General features: G+C 39.6%; 1 protein-coding gene across 1 annotated transcript in view; it reads right to left on the bottom strand.

Moving 5' to 3' along the window:
• CMTM4 (CKLF like MARVEL transmembrane domain containing 4) overlaps nt 1-21,273 on the bottom strand; it is a 39,345-nt gene that overhangs the window by 12,382 nt on the left and 5,690 nt on the right. Inside the window, exon 2 of the mRNA XM_040571191.1 lies at nt 7,479-7,655. Coding sequence (XP_040427125.1) covers nt 7,479-7,655 — 177 coding nt within the window. The remainder of the gene's footprint in view (nt 1-7,478; nt 7,656-21,273) is intronic.

The following is a 21,273-nucleotide window of genomic DNA, read 5'->3' on the forward strand; positions in this document are numbered from 1 at the left end:
AATATAACAGACATCAAATGTCTTCATGCTACAAATTGACTTGAAGGCTTCTTAAAACAAGTTTGAGATACTGCTGAAATGTACCTTCAGGAGTCTTTGTCATGATTTTTCCAGGAAATCAAAGATACAGGTGCCTTTGAAAGCTCATCATCATGACTGTGTTTGTATTTTTTTGCACTCTCAACAAAGAATATCAGATTTGTCTTTGCAAAGAATTCAACAATTCAAATCTAAATACTTTATTCCATCTTGTGATTCCATTTTTTTTCATTTCTGCCATTTCATTTTCCCTGTTTAGGTCAAAACCTTTGAATGCAATCAATAATTGGTTCACATTTGCACAGCAGGACTGGTCTCTTAAAAAGCTGAAACTAAGACAACTTTCATATCCGCAAGCCAGACTGTTTGGAGCTTGAGGAGCAATGACACATCAATAACATTGTGGTATAGGTACATAATGGTAAAATCACCAACGCACACATCAGGGGATGTTTTTAATCCAAAATTTGGTACTTAAACAAGAAAGATAAAAGAAAAAAATCTATAATGGTTTTGGAAGGAATCAGAGCAGAAACAAAAAGAGAATGAACTACAGCAGGAATTCAAGAAGCAAAGGACACTCCCTAAAATAACGTAGCTTTTTTCCACGTAAAAGAAAATGAATAATCGTGACAATAAAAAGAATAAGCTAATTGAAAAAAGATGAGTTCTTTCAAATCTGGCCATGGTGTAGCTCAATTTCTTACTATTATATTTATAGACAAAGTAAAAACCACATCACACGGATAAAAGAATTTCTGCTGAAATTACAGCAACCTCATGAGACAGTATGCAGTGCCATAAAACACAGTACAAAGCTGCCATCCATAACAGAGAATAAAATCTATGAGCTGAATCAAATCCACTCTAGACGGCTGCTGTTCCCTTTCTCCTTTGCAAAACAATTTAAAATGAAAAAGATTGACTTCCGCGCCCTTACTAGTTACTCACGAGTCATTCTGTTCAGTCACCAGCGGTCCTAACACTGGCATTCATCCAAAGGAGAGTATCCAAGGACACATATTTGCTACTGCCATCACCAGCTAGCTATCCCACTCAGAAGGAGCAGAAGGCAAAGGAGACATCTTAATTTGTGCGTTTCTGCCAAGACAGCATTTTATACTGAAGTAGAGTGAGGTTTTGTTCTGCTTATTCTGCTCTGAAAGTTGGGAATCTCTAGATCGGAAGAGATAGCATCCTATGGTATTTTGCTTTAAGGGCCTGAGCAGGTATGGTTTTTAGATCAACAAAGATCAAAAGTCAGAATTGGTGCTATCAGTGTGGGCTACTAACAGACCTAAAAGCTCCTGAAAGCTGCTGCAAAGGACATCAGCTTTTGAAGTCTCTGTCTAGTCCTCCAGTTCGGTACGTTTACAGAAGCTGACTCTGATGGTCAGAGGTGGCAGGAATACCCACACACCTTTACCAACTGCTCTCCATGGCTTCACGCATGCAAGCTTCTAAGAGATATTTAAGTGCTTTGCCTTTTTATCCTGTATTTTGTGGTAAGAGACTGCACAAATGACCAGGTACTATGTGCCATATCACAATTAATAACAAAAACATGATTTTTAAACCAGCTGTTGCTTTTGTCATTTGCTTTCTGATATCTAGGTTACATTTAGATGGAGTTTAAAGCTGCCACATAACTAATCTAGAAAAGAAACCTGCACATCTCAACAACCTGAATTTGTCACGGAAGGTCACAGAAGTTACTAGTTGCTACCCAAGTTAGTTTCAACAAAAGAATGCTCAAAGTAACATCTCCTTTTAGCTCTGTTTTTCTCTTTTTTCTGTTGCTTTTCTTTTTTCTTTTTTTTTTTTTTTTTTTTGGGGGGGGGGGGGGGGGTGGTTAGTATGAACAATGCCCCCAGTTTTTCTCCCATCAGTACTTCATTTGCATGGTTCAGGAACTTCTTCCCCTCGTTCCTACATGAATCTATCAATCTGAAGTTTACAAACACACCTGTCAATCTTCTCAACCAAGCATCCCTGGTCAAAATCACATAATGTTATTCTCTATTTGTATTATTATACTTTGTATGAGCATAAAAAAAAAAAGAATTACTAATTGAAATAATGGTTTCCTCAAGCAAAAGTAAGTGCTAGGTAGAAGGAACCAAATTACCTGTATGGGTATTAATTCCCATCTCTTTTTTCTTATCTGTTTGGACTTGGGTAAGGGAGACTTTACTCAAACACCACATTCTGCTATTCAAGGTTCAGGTAAACATTACTTCCCTCTGACAAAATAGTCTGTGGCCAACAGTTCCAGAAACATGCTAGCGAGCTGCAGGATTCAAGCTGTGCAGAGGTGCCTCAGTGCCCATCTCACGGCCCAGGACTACGCCGCCTGTCCCCAGCGCAGCCCCGCAGGGCACCGCGGCCCCAGCAGCCCACCAGTCTCAGGGGTCTCCCTCCAGCCCCAAGTGTCTGGTGCTTGCTGCAAACAGGTTGTGTTGCCAGCATCTCAAGCAAAGTACATAAAAAAACATGAAACAAAAGAAGTGACTTTCAAAAGCCTCAGTCAGCTCACCAAAAGGAAGGCCAAGAACGTGATAGGATTTTGAAGAAATGGAAGAAGTGGCTTCAAAACCAAGACTCACATGGTTTATTTCTTGTTTCTAATTATTTTTGAGTTGGAAAACAAGCTCTGTTAAATGTAGTAATTCTGCTGTAAATGACAAAATATATTCTGGAATGAAAGCTTCCATAATCCCTGCTTCATTTTGGTTCCTCGGAGATCCCCTACTTCCCCTCTAAATTCTTACTTAGCTGCTCCTCGCTGCTTCCCACACATTTTTCTGACAAACAATTTGCACACAGACAGACCACCAGTTTTCTTCACAATGCAACAGACCTACTAGCAATAAATACCCGGCCAGGTAATACTTTTGGGTATTTCAAGTTTGTGTTTGTGTTGCTTACAGAATAATGCACCACTGTTTACACTGTGCTGCACCAAATAAGAATTGCCCACAAAGAGCACAAGCCTGAAGGAAGTAAATTCTGAGCATCTTTCTAAATTTATAAAATACCAATTTTTCATCTTTAATAGGCATTGCTATTTTGACAATTGAGAAATTAAATAAGTTATCCCTCACTTTCATTTTCAACAGCTAAGCCAGCCAAAGAAAACCAAGATGTTTTTTCTCAACAGCAACAAAAAGTTAGGTCATGGGAGAATAAAATTTATCAAGATTACTCCCTGAAGGTCTTCAAAATTCAGCTTTGCAATTCCACTCTTCAGAGCCAAGGTTGGCAAAGACCTTCATCAGTCTGGCATCTCTTCAAGGTTCCTTTCATCTACCCCAGTGTCAGTTGCTTGCCCCCGAGGCTTTACCTTCCAAACAACTGGGGGAAAAAATAAACCTGCAAAGATGATGAAATAAGTTTTCAGGCAGCACAAAAATACACACACCAATCTGTGTATTCAAAGGCATACACCTGACTTGTTTCCTCCCTGTAGCAGTGCTGCCCAGGGACTGAGCCCAAGCTAATAAGCCCAGCAGAACTCTAATTAGTTTGTGCTGTGCTCCGCTCAGTGCCTCATTTTTAAGGCTGCCCTACATTGACAAACTGTATTCAGAACTACACAGACAAAACACACTTCCACTGTTGCAGTGAACATTAAAAAATAAAAATAAATTGTCAAAATCTATTGAAAGATTTTTGGTATACATAAATAGTCCATTCTGCTGATTGACTACGCAACGATGCGTCTAATGACCTGGATTTATCTCATCAAGCTGTCATCTAAGAGACACTGTCAAATTCCAGCTATTTGCCATCATTTCCCTCCCTCCCTCCCCTAGTCATCCTAGGTACTGCAGCATTTCTGTGGCTCCACCCCGCAGAGACAGGAATTCTCAGAAAGCCTGGCAAATCAGATGCAAATTCACCAGGACAAAGTTACCACAAACACTTCTGTTCAGTTTCCTGCTCTAGCCCTACTGGAGGGTCATGTCATCCACACCACTTGGATGCAAGATCTCAGGCTCTCATTGTAGATCATATGAGATTCAAATAATGATTTTAAAAAACAATAATAATTTAGCCAAACACAAAATGAATGAAAGATTCAGTTATTAGTCAACACTGAATACAAACATTTCAAAGCAGCAGCTCATCGGTTCAGCAGGAATCTCTGCTGTAGCGTGCACTAAATTCCCCTCTGCCACTTGCTAGTCTCCTTGCAGGACAGGCTCCCTTTCAGCTGTGAAGCACGAAGGAAACAGAAATTTCCACCAAGAGGTTCCCCAACTTTTGCATTTCTGCATGATACTGATAGTGCTGTGCAAAACGGGCAAGCCACTGTTCTTTCATGTCACTGTAACAAATCCATCTTGTTCCAATGCACCCAAGCACGGTTCTTTTCTGACCTCACCATCTCCAAAGTTTGTTCCATGTTTATCTCAGAAAAATGTGAACATGTCCCCACGTCCTCAATTAGGATCAAAACAAAGCTCGTTTCCCAAATGGCTAAAAATATAAAAAACAGAAAATGGCTATTTTAATAAATATGCATTATTCTGCCAGATGCAGATTCTCATGTTCATTCTAACCACAGACAGCAGATAATATCCATAACACATTAGAAAACCCTAATTTTAATAAAGTACTAAAGGGAATAGTCACATATTGGATAATAGCAGTTGATGGTCTGGTCTTCTAATACGAAGGAGTATTTGGAAAACAAATGGTTTTCCTAGAGAGTTTGTGCACACACTGTTTGAAGAAAGACCTCTTCCTAAACTTAACACTGATTTTTTTTTTCCTCCCCACACAACAGCTTCTTCATCTCAAACAACTTCTGAAAGCAAAGTCTGAGATTTTTCACCAGGGAAATGCTCATTATAAAGTCATACATATTTTTAAAAGCACTACATGAATTTCTGCATAAAGAGTGATTTTCTCTTAAAGCATTCAGGACTGTGAAAATGTATTGTTCAGAAAGCAATTCCTGTGATAATTGTCTCACAGGGGCTGCAAAATTATGAAAACTGTCAAAATACAGGAAAGTATGAAATATTGGAATAGGCAAATAATGCATAAATATACAGCTAAGTTGTAAGGAATAAAATGCCAAAATAAGCATTTTTTAAGGCAGAAAGCACACATTTCTGCATTCTTAAATTCCTACTAACTTTGGCAAAGTAATCTCCCACAGGTTTTATTAGAAGCTGTTAATCTCACACTCTGTACATGCAACAGCAGACTCCATCTACCTGAATAATGAAGATACACCCACACGCCTCTAAAAGTAAAGGCCGTATCAGACTACTGATTATTAAAATAAGTAATCCCAGGAGGAAGGATGGTCTCATCAGTTAATGGACATCAGAAGTTCTCATTTCTGCTAGAGGCCTTTGGTATACGTAATCAGAAGAGACTTGCAAGATCACAAGTATTTACTTTTATCTCTGTTGATCAGCAATACAAATTGAAGGAAAAACATTTGCAGATTATTCCGTTTGTCTTTCACGTTAAAGTCTGACCATGCCATGCTGCGCCATGTTGAGGTATGGTATTGAGTGTGACCATTCCCCTAAACCAAGAGCTCAAACCATTTCATTTATTTATTTATTTTAAATCAGTTGCATTTTTAAGTACTCTTTTCTCTAAAGATCTCTAACACCAAGTGCTATGCAAAGACGAGTAATGCTACACTCAGACCAGCAATTCTTGTCACTCCACTACTGGAAAGGTGCCGCTCAGATCTGTAAGAAGTCAGAGTGGCTGAAAGGATGCATCAGGTCACACTACAGGTGATATCCTGCTTTGCTTTTTTTTTTTTTGTGGTGAAACGGCAGTAAAAGATAGTCTTCTGTATTTACGTATATTCAGCATACCGCCTACAAGAACGCTTTGACTGTAAAAGCATGCCATGGGGCTCAACAGAAGAAAAGCTACTGACACACAGAAGGGCATGCAAAGTTATTAAACTGACTCTTCCAGAGATCCAGCTTCAGCTCAGCCATGGACACCACGTATAATACTCAGTGGTCTCTTGATAAAAATAGTCTTGGCCAAGCTTACTTTCACCACAAGCTGACTCAGCATTTACTGTTAAACCACTCTCATCACACCAGCAAAACCACCACGTATCTTGTGACACTGAGGCACTTACGCTCTTGCACACCTTACTAGCATGTCACAGAACTGTGCAGTTTACAGAGATGGTCTTCAGTTGCTGGTATCGCCTGTCAGACTGTTGTGATGCCCGTTAAACAACCAGACTGGTAACAGAAAGAGACCACCTTCTCTCTGCAGTTGCTACTTTTCAACTTGCTGTGAACACGAACAGTGGTAACACTGGCAGAATGGAGATAAAAGAAGTAAAGGCAAGGCAATCCAATAAAATACCTGTGGCTCCACTGGTTTTGTTTCGCAAGCCACCTGGCTCTACCCCACCTACAGTTACTCATCACTGTCTTCAATCCTTCTATCTAATCTGTCTATCAAACACTTGTAGGAAGAGTTCCCTCAATAAATCATGCACCCCCAGGGTACAAAGACTCATCTATTTCCACATTCCAGTCTTGTTTTACAGAAGTCATTTAGGCTTACAAACAACTATGGTAAATGTACAAATTGCAATAATAACACTAAAAACGGAACAAAAAAAGCAATCACATGGAAGCCTAGAAACCTCTGGGACTGTTCTCCAACATCATTTGAAAATTACTGTTATAAAATAAAATAGAACATGGGCACAAAAATATCTGTACTGTCCAGAGAAGTTGATATAAATATTGTCCTTAGGCTGACAGATCTTTTGCTAGAGTGACTCATGTTGATTTTGTGACCTGTGTTTATGCAAACCAGTCTGAAAGTTTAACTCATAATACAGCATAGAAATGGAGACTTGTACAAAAGGAATGTGCATTGCCAGCAGTTCATTTCCTAAAGCTCCTCGTAGTTGAGAGCGCATTAAGCACTGCCAGTCAATGTTTAATAGTTAGGTGCATAAGCAATTCAACACCTGATTTTCACAAAAAGCACATGATTTTTTACACTATTACCCAATGATTAATCTGTTTAAGAAAATATATGTAGCACCAGAATCCTAAAATGGAAAACAGCTTAGGAGAGAACAACAGGCTACTGTAAACATAGCATCTGTCAAAGTTAAATAACTACAGACCGCATTTTTATCCACTTCATCCACAAACAGTAATTACTGGCATTAGCATAAAGTCCTTCCTTCCGAAAAGAATCTAACAGAAAAAAATTTTAGCTCTATTTAATGTAGTTTAATCTTGCTACGTTGCAAAGCTCATTCTGCTGTTTGTATTCAAAGTAAAATGTACACTTAACTCAGCATAAAGAGTACTCATACAGAATCTTAAACATCAGCAGAAAGTAAAGTGCAAAGACCAAACTTAAGAACAGCTTTGCAGACATTTTGAACAGAGTAAAGATTTGTATGAACTTACAGTAAGATTCCAGTTGATCTGTGGTATTCTTGTGTGAAGATTTAGACTGAACATTAACAACAGAACTCCAGTAACCACCAATGCACTACAGCTCACAAACTCGAAGAAATAAAGGCCTTCGCAAGGGGAGCATTCCATGATGGTCTCTATGCAGATGAATGCAATCAGTGCCAAAACCTAGGAAGAAAAACAAGTGGAAAAAATATAAATAGATTTCCACATTTTGAAAATAGCCACAAGTATTCCTGAAATTTCCATTGGGAACATGATCAGTTTACACTGAGGAATGTGTGATTTTAGTTTATAACAGGGCACTGTCTGAGAGCAAAAACAAAGGCAAATTAATGCAAGACTTTCTGGATATCTCCTGTTCAATGAAGTATATTTTAGCAAAATTACAAGGAGTCTAACATGAAAGTGACTGAGACACTCAGAAATTCATGAAATCCCTTCAGGCCTTTGGCTGAACATGCAGAACGGTACCTCAAACATTTTATTTCATTTTGTACTCATGATAAAGTATTCCAAAACTTGAAGATGGAATGCATTTGTCTTTTGGGCCAACCTCAAGCTCAATTATATAGTATTAACACAGTATGATTGTAAAAGACATTTCAATAAAGTTATTTAAAATTCAAAATGAGCTTGAAATCTAGATCAAAAATAGCATAAATTCAGGACCTCTACCAGCCTCCAAAAATGCCTGCCTGTTTTCACATTTTAAGATAACAGTGAAAATCACTATCTGTTCAATGCACAAAACTAAAACATGTAGAAGACACACACCAATATTAACTACCATTTAGATCTACAGAGAGCATTAAAGTTAGATATTTAAAAGTACGTTTCAAACCAATTCCTCTATAAATTGAACTGGTAAAAGAGAACCAATGGAATTGATGCCTTTTTTTCCCCCCTCTCCCCACTTTCCATGAAAGCAAGGAAGGCCTTAACAGTGCTCTCCTTTGTGTTTCAAGACAACACCCACCCACCAACCCACTCAAACTTCTCAAAGAATTCACTTTTTTGCTCTACCACAAAATTCTGCTGAGACCTTAGTCAATCCACTTCAATTTAAGGACGAAGAACTTACAGAGACAGCCTCCTCCGAGTAAATATTTCATAATTTGAACATTTTGCACAAAAGTTAACAGAAGCCACAATAGAACTCAATTTCTGCCAAACTGTTCTTTGCCAATTTCAATAATATTTTTGCAGATACACTTTCTTCTAGCACTTTCTATGCTTCATACATTAGTTTGTGTCTCTGCCTCCTATCAACTCATCTGGCAAAATGAAGAAAAATGATTTTGAAAGAATAGTTAATTTTTGTCACTAATATCAGCAGTAATTCTAAGTAAAGGACAACACTGTGCACTTCCTTTGTCGTAGACTTCAGAACACAGTAGCTAATTTAAGTTTAAAATTTGATTAAAACAAAGCAAAAACAAATTTAAAAAAATAATCACACTAGGATATAAAGTCTCTCAAAGTTCATTTAGCATGCCATCTTTAAGATGGTACATGCCATACTAATTTTTGCCAGCTAATAGAGCAGGTTACTTCCCAAACGAATTCTGAATGGATACCCAGTAACTAAATGCTTAACTTTGGATTATACCCTTGACATTAAATAGCTATGGAATGGGAAAAACAACAAAAAAAAAAACAGCATGCAGCGAAACTGAGCATTCAAGAAAAGAAAGTCAGGATCAAACTCCAATTATGATTTCAGCAATGGCATGAAAAATAAACAACTCTGTCCAGAAAGCAGCTTCATTTTACAGTATTAGCATGCAATAAAGTCCACGTTTTCTGTGAACACAAGCCTCATTACTGAAGATGACATGGAATACAATTTAAAAAAACGTGAAGATCCAAAAAAAGAAAATCTTAGATGTCTCAAGTGGGATCAACATCAAGGATTAATGCTAAAAGTCAGAGTTAACTGGCAAAATTTTTACTTGTAGATGTTCCAATATAATGAAGCCTCCAGTGCTCTTGCCACTACTTGTGATACATTACAACACTTCTAAAACTTTTGTTTTAAAAGAAATTATTTTGCAATATTCTCTAGAAAGTAGTACAAGCCCAAACAATATTAGGTTCATTTTCTAAAAATATAAAAAGCTCTAAATTGTACCAGCAACCAGAATTAGCGTACAGCGGCCTAGGTTGTAACAGCATGAGTCTATTGGTAGCTTTTATCAGAAAACTTTAGAGAAAACCTCAACTGCCTCAGTTTATGATGGAAATTATGACAGCAAAGCTGAATCTGTCTTTTGAAAACATGGGTAGAATAGTTCACTACTAATGCGAGTTATCATCACTGAGTTGATCAGGACACCTGAAAGAATGTTCCCATGAAAACAATTCTCTTGCAACAATTTCTATTTTTCTTTCAATAAAATATTTTTAAGCATACCTAAAGACCATCCTTCCTACCAAAGCTACAGATAATACTTCCTGTTAACCATCCGTTATTTGTCTCACAATGAATGCTATTACAAAAATAAATAAATAAAAATTAATCACCACAAAGAAACTATCTTCCCACAGATACTTCCCTTTTCGCAAGCACCATAAAAACTTTAGTGTTTATTAAGAAATATTTTCTCTGAAAAACTGGGATAATCTTGTCCCCGTCCACATTCACAAATTTGCCAGAAACATCCTTTCAATTAATTACAAGTGATGCAAATCTTTTTAAAAACACACTAATGCTGCTTCCACTGCCCATTTCACTCTGAAACAAACCCAATTTTATTTCTATTGAAAAAGCAAACCACTCTGAACACATGAAACAGACAGGAAATACATCATAGACTCAAACCCATGACTTAGCTACATTACTAAAGTGTTGTGTAAATTCTGTGACATGAGCCCAAGCACCTTGTCACAGGCCATGGTTCATCTAGTGATCAAATTCATTTAAAAAACAACAAACAAACAAAAAAAAGCACGCATATTAACATTGCAAGAAAAACAATTCATTTTCACCGCATTATTGAACATACCAAATAAATCACGTCAGATGCACTGTATAAGTTAGGGAGCGAATTAATACAATTTTGCCACCCTGGACACCATTTGGCTGACGTGCCATAAAGCAGACAGATACGATCACACGCACGAACCCAGGAGCTCTCCACTGCAGACTGGAAACAGACCAGAAGTCTTTATCCCAGCTTATTTTCTGACAGAACTCATTGAAGGTTTGGAGCTAGCCATTTTCTCCTGTTCTGTCACAGAGCTCCTTAACCGTAATGAAAACATCTCTTCTAACACCTATGTTTGTCTCCATAGCCCGTCCGTCTACCCATCACTGCCTACTGAACTAGCTACGCTACATAAAGGTGACTGCTTACCAAGGCTTAAAGACGTGAAGAGTCACTTCTTCGCATCTTCCTACGCTGTTCCCACCATCCCAGACGTAAGATGGCTGCCTTGCCCAACGAGCTGCCCACATACGGCCTCCTGAGGAGAGAGGGAGGCCGAAGGCCGCAGGACAGCTTCTCCAGCCCTGGAGGCCTCCACGCTCCATCTGGAGGTGCTCCAGGGCAGCAATGCCCCACACGACCAAGCCACAAAGCTGCAGCAGAGGAAAATACCCACTCCTCAGATACCAACGCTTTGCTCTTGCTTTATAACACAAGTGGCCAGTGTTCCCTCAGGAAACCAGGGCATGGGATCTGTCTAGGCCTGAGGGCACCTCCCATGACTGCAGTGACAGGACTAGCTAAAAAAACAAATAGCACCGTATCACAGCACGGGCCCCAGTCAATGAAAAGCAAACTGCAATTTACCCAGTGTGCAGGAGGCAATCCTTACTTTCGAGTCGCACACCTCTTTTCATATTTTTAGAGCGATGAGTTTTGACGAAGTTTTTCTACAAGCAGAAGTTTCAAGGTTGGTTTACTGCAGAAAAATGAGAAGTTGAATGTGGCATAGATCTCCTCTTACATGAATTACTGCTCTCTCCCACAGACAACACAGCTACAGCTTTCTTGGATAGAGTCAAGAGAAAGTTTCCTCTGATTGATGAAATGAATCTTTTCAGCTGTTTTTCTCTGCAGTGAGTACTCTGGGGAGTTTTCTATTCCACCCTAATTTTTTTTTCTCCCCTCCTTTTTGATAGTTGTTTCTAGTTTTCCGTCTACTTCCACCCTTCCCAAAAGGAGCAAAGTAGGTATTGCATCAACATGAAACCCTGTCACGGTGGAAACATCTGCTTATTCTGCTGGACACGCAGGTCCACACTGAGGCACCCTAGGCCTCCTGCAACATCACATTTCTCTTGAGCACAGGAGATGCAAGAGCCAGGTCAACAAAAACAGGACAAAGAAAAAGGAGCTGCTGGGTGAGCCGAGAACAGCGGTGGGTCTGCCCAGGCTCGCAGCACAGCGCGTGCCGTACAGCTGCAGCTCTGTGATGGAGGAAGCTTCCCAGAGCACCTCATCCCTCACCTCCCACTGCTGCCTAACACAAGGCAGAGAAGTCTCCAGCTACGGCATTAGGTATGAGATGTATTTCCCAATAATGATGTCTGGGCCTTTTTGGTTTTAATAAAATTAAAAAACAAACATTAAATTGTTATCCAGTTTTATTGGTTGGGATGTTGAGGACCACTAAGGTAATTCATGTACAATCTGAGGCTACTGCATTTCTGTTATAGAGCACTGAACCCCGCATAAAGGCTCTATTCAGAAGAAGCAGCCCCTCGCTGGAAATGGATGAAGCTACTAAAATTAAGGGCCATTTAATTCTTGAAAGAGAGCCTCTATGCTGGGATTCAATGTTCTTTGATTTAGGCGCATCAGCCTCATACCATTATTTTATTCATCTCAACTTTCCTGTAAATTCCCCTGGAGAAGAGCCTTTAATGAAGAAATCATCTGCCTTAGGCCTACGTAAATGGCTTATATTTACATCACTTTCTTGGCAACATGGGCACGTCAGACAAAACACTGCATCTCCCCAAAATGGAGAAAATGTGCTATGACAAGCAATAACACTGAAAGAGACCGTTTAGGAGGTTGCTAATGGTACATCTTTCCTGTCAGGTGAAAGTACATCATATTTTAATTTTGAATAAATAACAACGATCATCAAACAACTTTGCACTAAAAATAAAGACAGTTCTGCAATGAAAACAAAGTTTTAAAAAAGAGTTTTCCTGTTTATCTAAAACGTTACCACAGAAAGCCTTATTGTGTGGTTAAATGACATAATTACGCATGATTTCCAAAAAACCACAAAATGGTCAGCATTTTTTCTGTCTGAAAAATACCCACAGAATTTCAGTAAGAATGTCACACTACCAAGACATTTTTACATCCAGACTGTTTAAATTAATGGTACAGTACAATACATATGCACAAAACTGAGAAGAAATAAATTGCTTTTACACCACTTAAAGTATCTGAAGACATTAAACTTTCTTGAATTAAAATCTAGATTTATTGTTCTCATTTACTTGGCCCAGCAGTCCTAACTTAATGTATGAAACCAAGTGGGTCTCATTCCTTGCAAAGCACATGCATTTCCCACATCTAAAACAGCTGGCACAGATACGAATATTTGGGATCATATGGCTTAAACACAGTACTGCTTCTCCAGCAGGAAACCATCTTTTACCCTAAGCAGAAGAATGACTGATTTCCCGCCTGTTCTTAGCCTGTATCCTTAAGACTAAAAGAAATGTGCTATTAACTGGTAATTGGACTGCAAGGAGCTTTAAATCACAAATGAGTATTAAACTTTTCTTAAAAGAAAATTTAGGAAAACGATGCTTACCAGAGAAGGAAGCTTAAGCAAGCACAAGTAATTCAGCACCGTGGATAAATTAAACTGTGCTCTAATGGCACAAAATATAACATGGAAAAAATTCAGAAAAACTCAATGAGATCTCTGAATTCAACTTGGATTTGGTATTGGTGGTGATGATAGAAATAATAGCAAAATACTCAAACTTCAGATCTTTGTTGCACCTCCAGGGTTTTGCATGTAGCGGCAATCAAGTTTTTACTATTTCTTAGTTCCTTTGTGGGTGTAACATGGCAAGACTTCAGCACATTTAATACTGCGGGATCTTCATTAAATCAGCTGATAGCTTGCCACCTCCATCAATTTTCTATAACCTTTGAAAGACTCATCTACTGCTGACTTCCCTTCCTCAGCTTAGGCGAAAGACCAATTCTAAATATAGAACATATTTCTGAGGCCAGAAACATTCTGCTGGAGTATTGTAAGAGCCATATTTAAGAAGGAGGGTAACTTTTTAACAAAGTTAACAGAAAGTTACTTGTTTCAAAACACTACCTACATCAAAACTAACACTAGAAAGAAATTAACTGGACTGAACTAAACTAAACAGAAGAGATAATCAACTGGCTAAATCTGAAATACTTAAGTTTTGAAAGTGAAATTAACCATCGAGTGTTGAATGGAAGAAACCCACACAGGCAAAGTAGTGGCATATTTCCTGCTCTATATGATTGGTGCAGTGTTGTATTTGTTGCTTGGACACACCTATTCAACAAACATTCTTATTGTGCTAGATACATGCAAAGCCAATTCCAGTTCAAATGCTGTAAAATACAGTAGGTTTAGTAGTAAGGAAATAGTTTATGCTATGTTGTTTTTTTTGGTGGCTTTAAAAAAAAAAGAAAACACAGTACTTCCTGTTACTGCTAAGCCAAGTCACTTTTTTTCCACCTTACATTAATACCATTCTCCAAGCAAATCCACTTTAGCATTACAAGCAATAAAACAACACGGAGACAGGCGCGGTGACAAGAGCCCTGACCCCCTGGCTGGCCGACCCCCGCAGAGCTGGCGCTGTCAGCCACACGTCCCTCCACACGCTGCCTCCACCCCAGTGCCACCACGGCTCGTGGCCACCTACACCCAAACCGCCCGAATCCACCAAAACTCCCCATTCCCTGGGAACAGCTCAGGGACACGAAACTTCACCAAGATCTCAAAAGGGAAAAAAGGCAGCTGGCTTAATCCACATCTGCAATGACTTCCCTGAAGCATCTGCAACAGCCCAGCACCTCTGAAACAAACAGACACGGGCAGTCTTGAAGACCTGCACTACCAACCCCCATCCTGCTCCACACAGAGTGGCCTCAGGCTGAGGCACCAGACCCTCGTGGCCACAGCCACCTCCATCGCCTTCCCCCTGACAAGAGAGGGGTGGCTGCTGAGTGCCCACCGGCACCAGAAGTGCCTCGAGCCAGGACAGGCTGGGGAGCAGGAGTCACCTCGCGGCACCTGTAAAGCCCTGCTCAATGATTTTGCAGAACAGACAGCGAGTTTATCTTCTTCAGTTACAGCCAACTAAAACACAGACATCTTCGTAATGAAGAAAAATAAATAGATCACTCTGACTGAGCTGTATTTCCTTTTTATCCAGTCAGATGACCAAAAGAACCACCGAGCAGAACCTGAAGCCAAGGCACATTATGAAGATATGTTTGTTTTATGCACATGAAATTTCCTCACAGAAATCCAAATGAGATTGAAACGTACCTTCCAGATTAGACACAAAAGAAATGCAGTACACCACCTGTCCTATAACCAAAAGCCCATCAACAGTTCTGTAACAACCCCATCCCACAAGGCATTCATCTGAAGATCGTACATGATAAAGGCAAACAAAACATACAAAATGATTTCCCACTGACTTCTTTCCATAGGAACTTAAACCCTTGGTCCCCACGAACTACAATTCCTGTGCATTTTAATTCCACTTATTTTCATAAGCAGCAGGTACTACAAGACAGTAATGAACAAAAGCCTAATGTACCAAGTTACAGCATATGAATGGGAAAGGTAGAAATGTCTATTACACACAACTCCTATATAACCAGGAACAGCTCAAATTTAAGGGTTTATTCTGTACCTACAGTACACTGAATGGTGCCAATGGCTTCAGTGAAAGCACATATAATACTCGATGATAGGAAGTGGGTTTTCCCTCTGCTTTTCACAGTTTCCTGATATTTGAGGCTTAGTTTTCCTATTGTCTCACACTCATTTTGATGGATATCCACAAGCCCAGCTTTTTATAGTCATCTCTCTCCTATTCCCAAACTTTACAAGCTAGTCTCCGTAACGGCACTGCCTGCTGCAAGACTGCAGGCTCCTCAGTAAATCCCTCCGAACACCTCTGTGAGCCTTGGCACACCTGTGCCTATGCCAGGCAGAAAGCACAATGAGCAAGCTCTTACGGACCCACCGCTGCAGTATGCCCATGTCAGACTTCAGGACAGCATGCTGGAGTGCTGGTAAAAAGCGTAATTAATTACGTACATAACAGAAAAGTGGAAATTCTTTACATGTAAAGCTAAGTTTCTTCAAGTCTAATTTTATCACAGTTTGACTGGCATCTGCATAGTATGTTCTTAGACATGCTAAGTAAGAACAGGTTAGAAAACATCACACATTTCTTCTTTGCTGCACTAAATATAATATGTTGAATCCTTTGCATCCTCCTCAGCCACTGGCAGCTGCACTTATGGGGGCAGAAAGAGGAAGAATGAAATACTTTTCCAGAAGTCCCATTTACTGCTAGTCTTACTCATGTGGGCTTTATTAAAATAGTAACACAGCGTAAAAACTGACTAAAGGAAACAGAACAGGGGAAAAATTCTATCTTAACAGATGAGTTCAAGAAAAGTTTAGTTGCCCTCACTTTCAGTCACCAAGACAGGGGAAGATGCATCCTTCCTTAAAAGAAATGGTAGCTCTTGTCTGCCTTTCTAACTAATGTAATTGTTAGTTGCACCAAAAGTCACTGGTTTTGTTTCAGCATTTATTACTTTAAGAACAATGAAATGTTTTTTATTACACCAAGCTGTAAGAACTCATAATTTATCATATCTTTGCTATTAAAAAACCTGGCTACATAGTGTTACCTTATTTTTGTCTCCAGGCTGCACACACACCTTCTGTATGTTAGGTACAAACATGCTCTCTGCTGGAACAACACGTTACTGAGATCAGGCTTGTGTGATTTTTAAATAAAGTATAAACATTTTGGCTATTCCTTCACTTTTGAGAATTCTCCACTCAGCTCTTAAAGCAGAGAAAAATCAACACTTCTGAACTGGCTTCATGTTCCCATTCTCATTCAAACGCCAACCAGTGTTGGAAACCAGGCTAGTCAAAACAATATTAAAACACAGTACTGTAAATTCTGTAACAAACAGGAGGATAAATGAATTGGTTTTAAAAAGTAAAGGTGTACTCGTAAAATTTGTCAAGGTATTTGATCCGTATGGCCCCGTGTTTAACTAGCCTGTTCAGCAATTTTAAAGTAAGTTCTATTTTAAGACTATCAGAATCAGTCTGTATCCTTTAAAACCCCATTTAATCCTAATTGTAAGTAAACATCAAACATCCCACAAATACTAAAACAAGAAAGGAATTTTAATGAGAACACAATCAAGAACTTAAAGTAGCCCTAAAGAATCCATTAAAGTTTTTTGAGCTTGTTTTTGTTTAAAGGAAATGGTGCAAAATGTCCTTGCAATCCCAACGTTCCCAAGATTGCAATCTGAAGGCCCCCTTAGATGCCATGCCTTAAAAGGCAAAAAGAGTCTAGACATACTGGTAAAACAGAACATTAAAAAAAAATAGATGTAGGCCAGAACATTAAAGAGCACTGCCAGCTGTACCGGGGAATGCATGAAACCTTCAAGCCTGCCTTGCTGTTTAGACTGTCTTACAACCATTATATAGTAGCATCTCACCCAAAATAGAAAGGAACCCACAAACTTGCATTGCATAATGGCAAATCCACCTACTCGTGATTTTATAACTCAAGAACAGATCTGCCTAAAGACTGCAAACAAACTCTGCGCACTGCAAACCGAGGACTATAAAATGACGTTAACAACACAAAACCCTTACGACTCCAGCAACAACGTCTTGACCTTCTTGGTCACGATTCTTATCATCCCACCACTGTGAACTAAACATACTGAACATCTCAGGGCCTTTGGAAACTTTCCTACAATTCTGAGAAGCGCTTTTTTCTAAATACTTGGAAGATGTGATACCATCATATAAAATCAAAAGATCCCACACTCCCTGAAAGGTTTCATCTGCATCAGTTAAAAAGTTTCCAAGCATTAAACACAACGAGAAGAAACTAATGATGAAAAAAACCCCTATGATGAACCTCCTAATAAATTTATTCACAACAGTCAAGTGGCAATATCAATTACTAGTGTGAAAAGAATTTCACGGGACAAAGGTGACCAAAGGTTGAAGGTTCATAACACTTCAGTATTTCATAATATTCACAATGTGCTTGTTGCTTTCTTGCATGCACATTTCAGTTTAAAATGTCCTAAAAGTATAGAAAAATAATAAAATGGAAACACTTGTAGTTGATTCGTAAAATAATTCAGAAAAAAACTGGCAGAACACCCCAAGAAGCTGTTATGAGCAGTGCTATATCATAGCCAGATTTTTGCATCTGAAAATGAGAACGTTTAGTCTAAGTGAAAGTTACGCCAAAAGTGCCACTGTAGGTACCAGATCCAAGTACAGGACATATTTCCACGCACCAGGTACACAGTTGCTGTGCTTTTAAGCCATGCTCTAAGGGAAGAAACCATCATGAACCATTTCAGCTGGCTTGCAAGCTGGTCACTTTGTGAACATACATGCAAGCTAAAGAAAACTTCAAAAAAATGTCAAACACCAACTGAATATCAAGTCACATATATAAAAAAAGTTTAATTGTAGACAAATCTAAAGACACTTGCTTAAGTAAAAATACATCATTATGTTCTTCCACAAACCAGGACACCGAGTATCAGAGCCTTTGGATCAGAGAGTCAGAATTGTGACACTGGAAATTATAGTTCCCAGTTTAATTTGCACACAATTAGATAAAAACTTGCAAAGTTACTCTGCTAACCTGAAACTCCATTTCAGCTATTATGCTATTCTAGCAACATGCTGCAGTGTGAGTATGGATTTCATCCTGGACACCCACTAAATAAAATGATGCTTCAGACCTGATCCCCGCAGGGACTGTAGCACTTGATTCATGCTGTTCCACACTGTGCAGACTTCTTGGCCCAGGCGAGTGCTATGCCAGCTCTGAAACCTCTCTGCCCACAGTCAGTAACATTTTGGACCCATCTTTATTCATAATTGTGTGTTCTTACATCTACTCTACATAAGGTTTGTGTAGCAGGCTTTTGCTTTCCTCCTCCTATTAATCTGCAGAGTTGATGACACCGTCTCCAGAGAAACCTTAACATCACTTCCATATTTTGGAAGCAACTGACTACACAAACCATCTGAGAACTAGGTGAGTTTGCATTTTTTGTTTAAGTCAGGGTGTTTTTAATTCAGATCAAATTTAGAAATAGTGACTGCTACCACTACAGACTAACAGCATTTGACCCGTTGTTAAGTCTTCTATTCAGATGGCTACTCGCTGCATGTATACAACAATTTCAGTACCTTGTTGCACTAAGGTAGGTGTTTCTGAAATACAACTTTGTGCATGGGGTGATGACTATCAAGTTGAACTGACAAACAATGCATTAACTAGTATCAAAAGGAACTGATTCCTCTTTTACTGCTTGTTACAAGAAAAATGCAGCCTCTTAAATTTCTAGTCCTTTTTCTTATGTTACATGATAATTAAATCTCTAGGGAGCCTCAACAACCAGAGAGATTAACAGAAAGATCACAAGAAAAGAAGGTTGCTTTCCAAATCATAATCCCATTAGAATTACCGTTCTCATTGCAACATCTACAATTAATATAATGTACCCGTTACTATTAAAGTGGTTCATAATGGTAGGGGGGAAAATAAAGCATACATATTACAGAGACGATAGAAGTTTCTTCTGAAAGCAGAATTTGAAACTATCCACCACCTTAGAGAAAAATCTGCAACTGGAATTTGGAGTTTAATGACAGTAGGACAATGGCCCACGGCCCGACTGCATCTAAGGGACATCACAGAAGAGACCAAAAACCATTTGCTTTGCTGTTGGATGACAGCCACAGCCTTTTCTTCACATGCACACAGAAACAATAAAAACCAAAGCTAACCAGTGTTATCTCATCATTCTTCCTTCTATGGTAAATGTCAGTATAAAAATATCACCACACAGCAGCGCCGATCTATAACCTTTCAAGAGAAAACTTTCTAAAGAGAAATCAGGAGTCTCAGAGACACTGTACAGACATGCTCTACCTAAATAGGATTTCTAAGCATATGTGCCTATTATAAATGTTATCCTTTATTATCACGACAGGCTTTTTCTAAGATGAGATCCCAAAGATCACCAGTATCTATTGCCATACTCCCATTTTCTGAATGAGCTACAAATACCACCAAGCATCTACGCTCAGTGTACAATAGCAAAGTCACAAGCACTTCTTATATAAATGCCAATTTATTGTTTGGAAATTAGAACAGAATAAAACACGGAAGATGCAGTGGAACAGCTCTGAACTGCCAGCGTAACCCTAGCACACAGCAGGGGAGGTATTCCCAGCAGAGGCGTGACAAGCACCAAGGTCACCGCGTGCACTGGTATGCCACCCCTGCAGGCTGCTTTCTCCTGGGCTGTGCTCCTCCGAATGGATCTCCAGGTGGCAGGCGGTGCCCAGGCAGGCTGCAGGGGAGCAGAGAGCCCCAGTGATGAGCAGAGTCCACAACAACCCCACCTGGCTTTGTGAAGCGAAGTGACCGAGCACAGACAGCTGTTTCAAAGTACGTGGAGCAAAGCGTGGTTATGCAAATTGGCAGTGTTGACACAAGAACAAATGGCTATAAATTTGCTAGAGCTAAGTTCACACATCAGAAACGAAAAAGGCTTGCATACCTCAGAAGAGCAGAATAAAAGAGCAAAAGCTAACTTTAAAGGTGAAACTTGATCGCTTATAGGAAAAACTAAGGCATGAGGTTGCCAGTGACACTGAAACTGCTTCAGGAGGCTCAGGTGTCTCCTGCAACGCTCCAGTTCTCGCCAAGACCACCGACACCTTTCCACCAGGAACAGTGACCTGAGCAGTGACCCTGCCACGCAATCCAAGACAGACAACGTCACCTACTAACCTCCATCAGGTACAGCCTAATTGCCTGTTCCTGCTGGTACTACCATACTTATATACAACAATATTTCCCAACAACTAATGTGAAAGTAGTCTCAATGTATTCATAACAGCACCCAGTGGCCAGCTGCCAACTTCTGTCCAGTACAGACAGACAGACAGCCGCCCATAAGGTGCACAGCTCCCTGCCCCAGCAGCCCTTAAACAGGGCAGGGTAGGAATCATGGCGCTGTGCAGCTGCAGCGAATCACCGCGGCCACACCGAGGAACAACGACAAGCGTGAGACACGCCACGAGGTGCAGAGCTCTGGATTGGGGCAGGCAGGAGGTTGGGGCACCCAAGCGACCCTCCCCTCCAGCAGCCATCAGAGCAAGATGCTGAGCTGAAGGCACAGGAACACTGCAATAATGGAACTGATTGCTGAGCACCTGGGACTAGTTTTCAACCTGATTCAAGCAGTTAGCAGCTACCTTACTCCTTGGAACATAAATTACAGCTATTTTTTAATGTAATTAACAATGAGAACTCTCAATAGTCTTATTGACGTACACGTAGGTACATACTATGGGCTTTTTCAATTCTGATTTATTCATTGCAATAGACTCTAACAGCAAGGAATGTCAGAGTAGTCCTGGCCTTAACCAATTTCTGGATCTGGAAACGTGTAATGATAGTAAGCCACAGAACAACTTT

The sequence above is a fragment of the Cygnus olor genome, chromosome 12 (genome assembly GCF_009769625.2).
Source record: "Cygnus olor isolate bCygOlo1 chromosome 12, bCygOlo1.pri.v2, whole genome shotgun sequence".
NCBI classification, from domain to species: Eukaryota; Metazoa; Chordata; class Aves; order Anseriformes; family Anatidae; genus Cygnus; species Cygnus olor.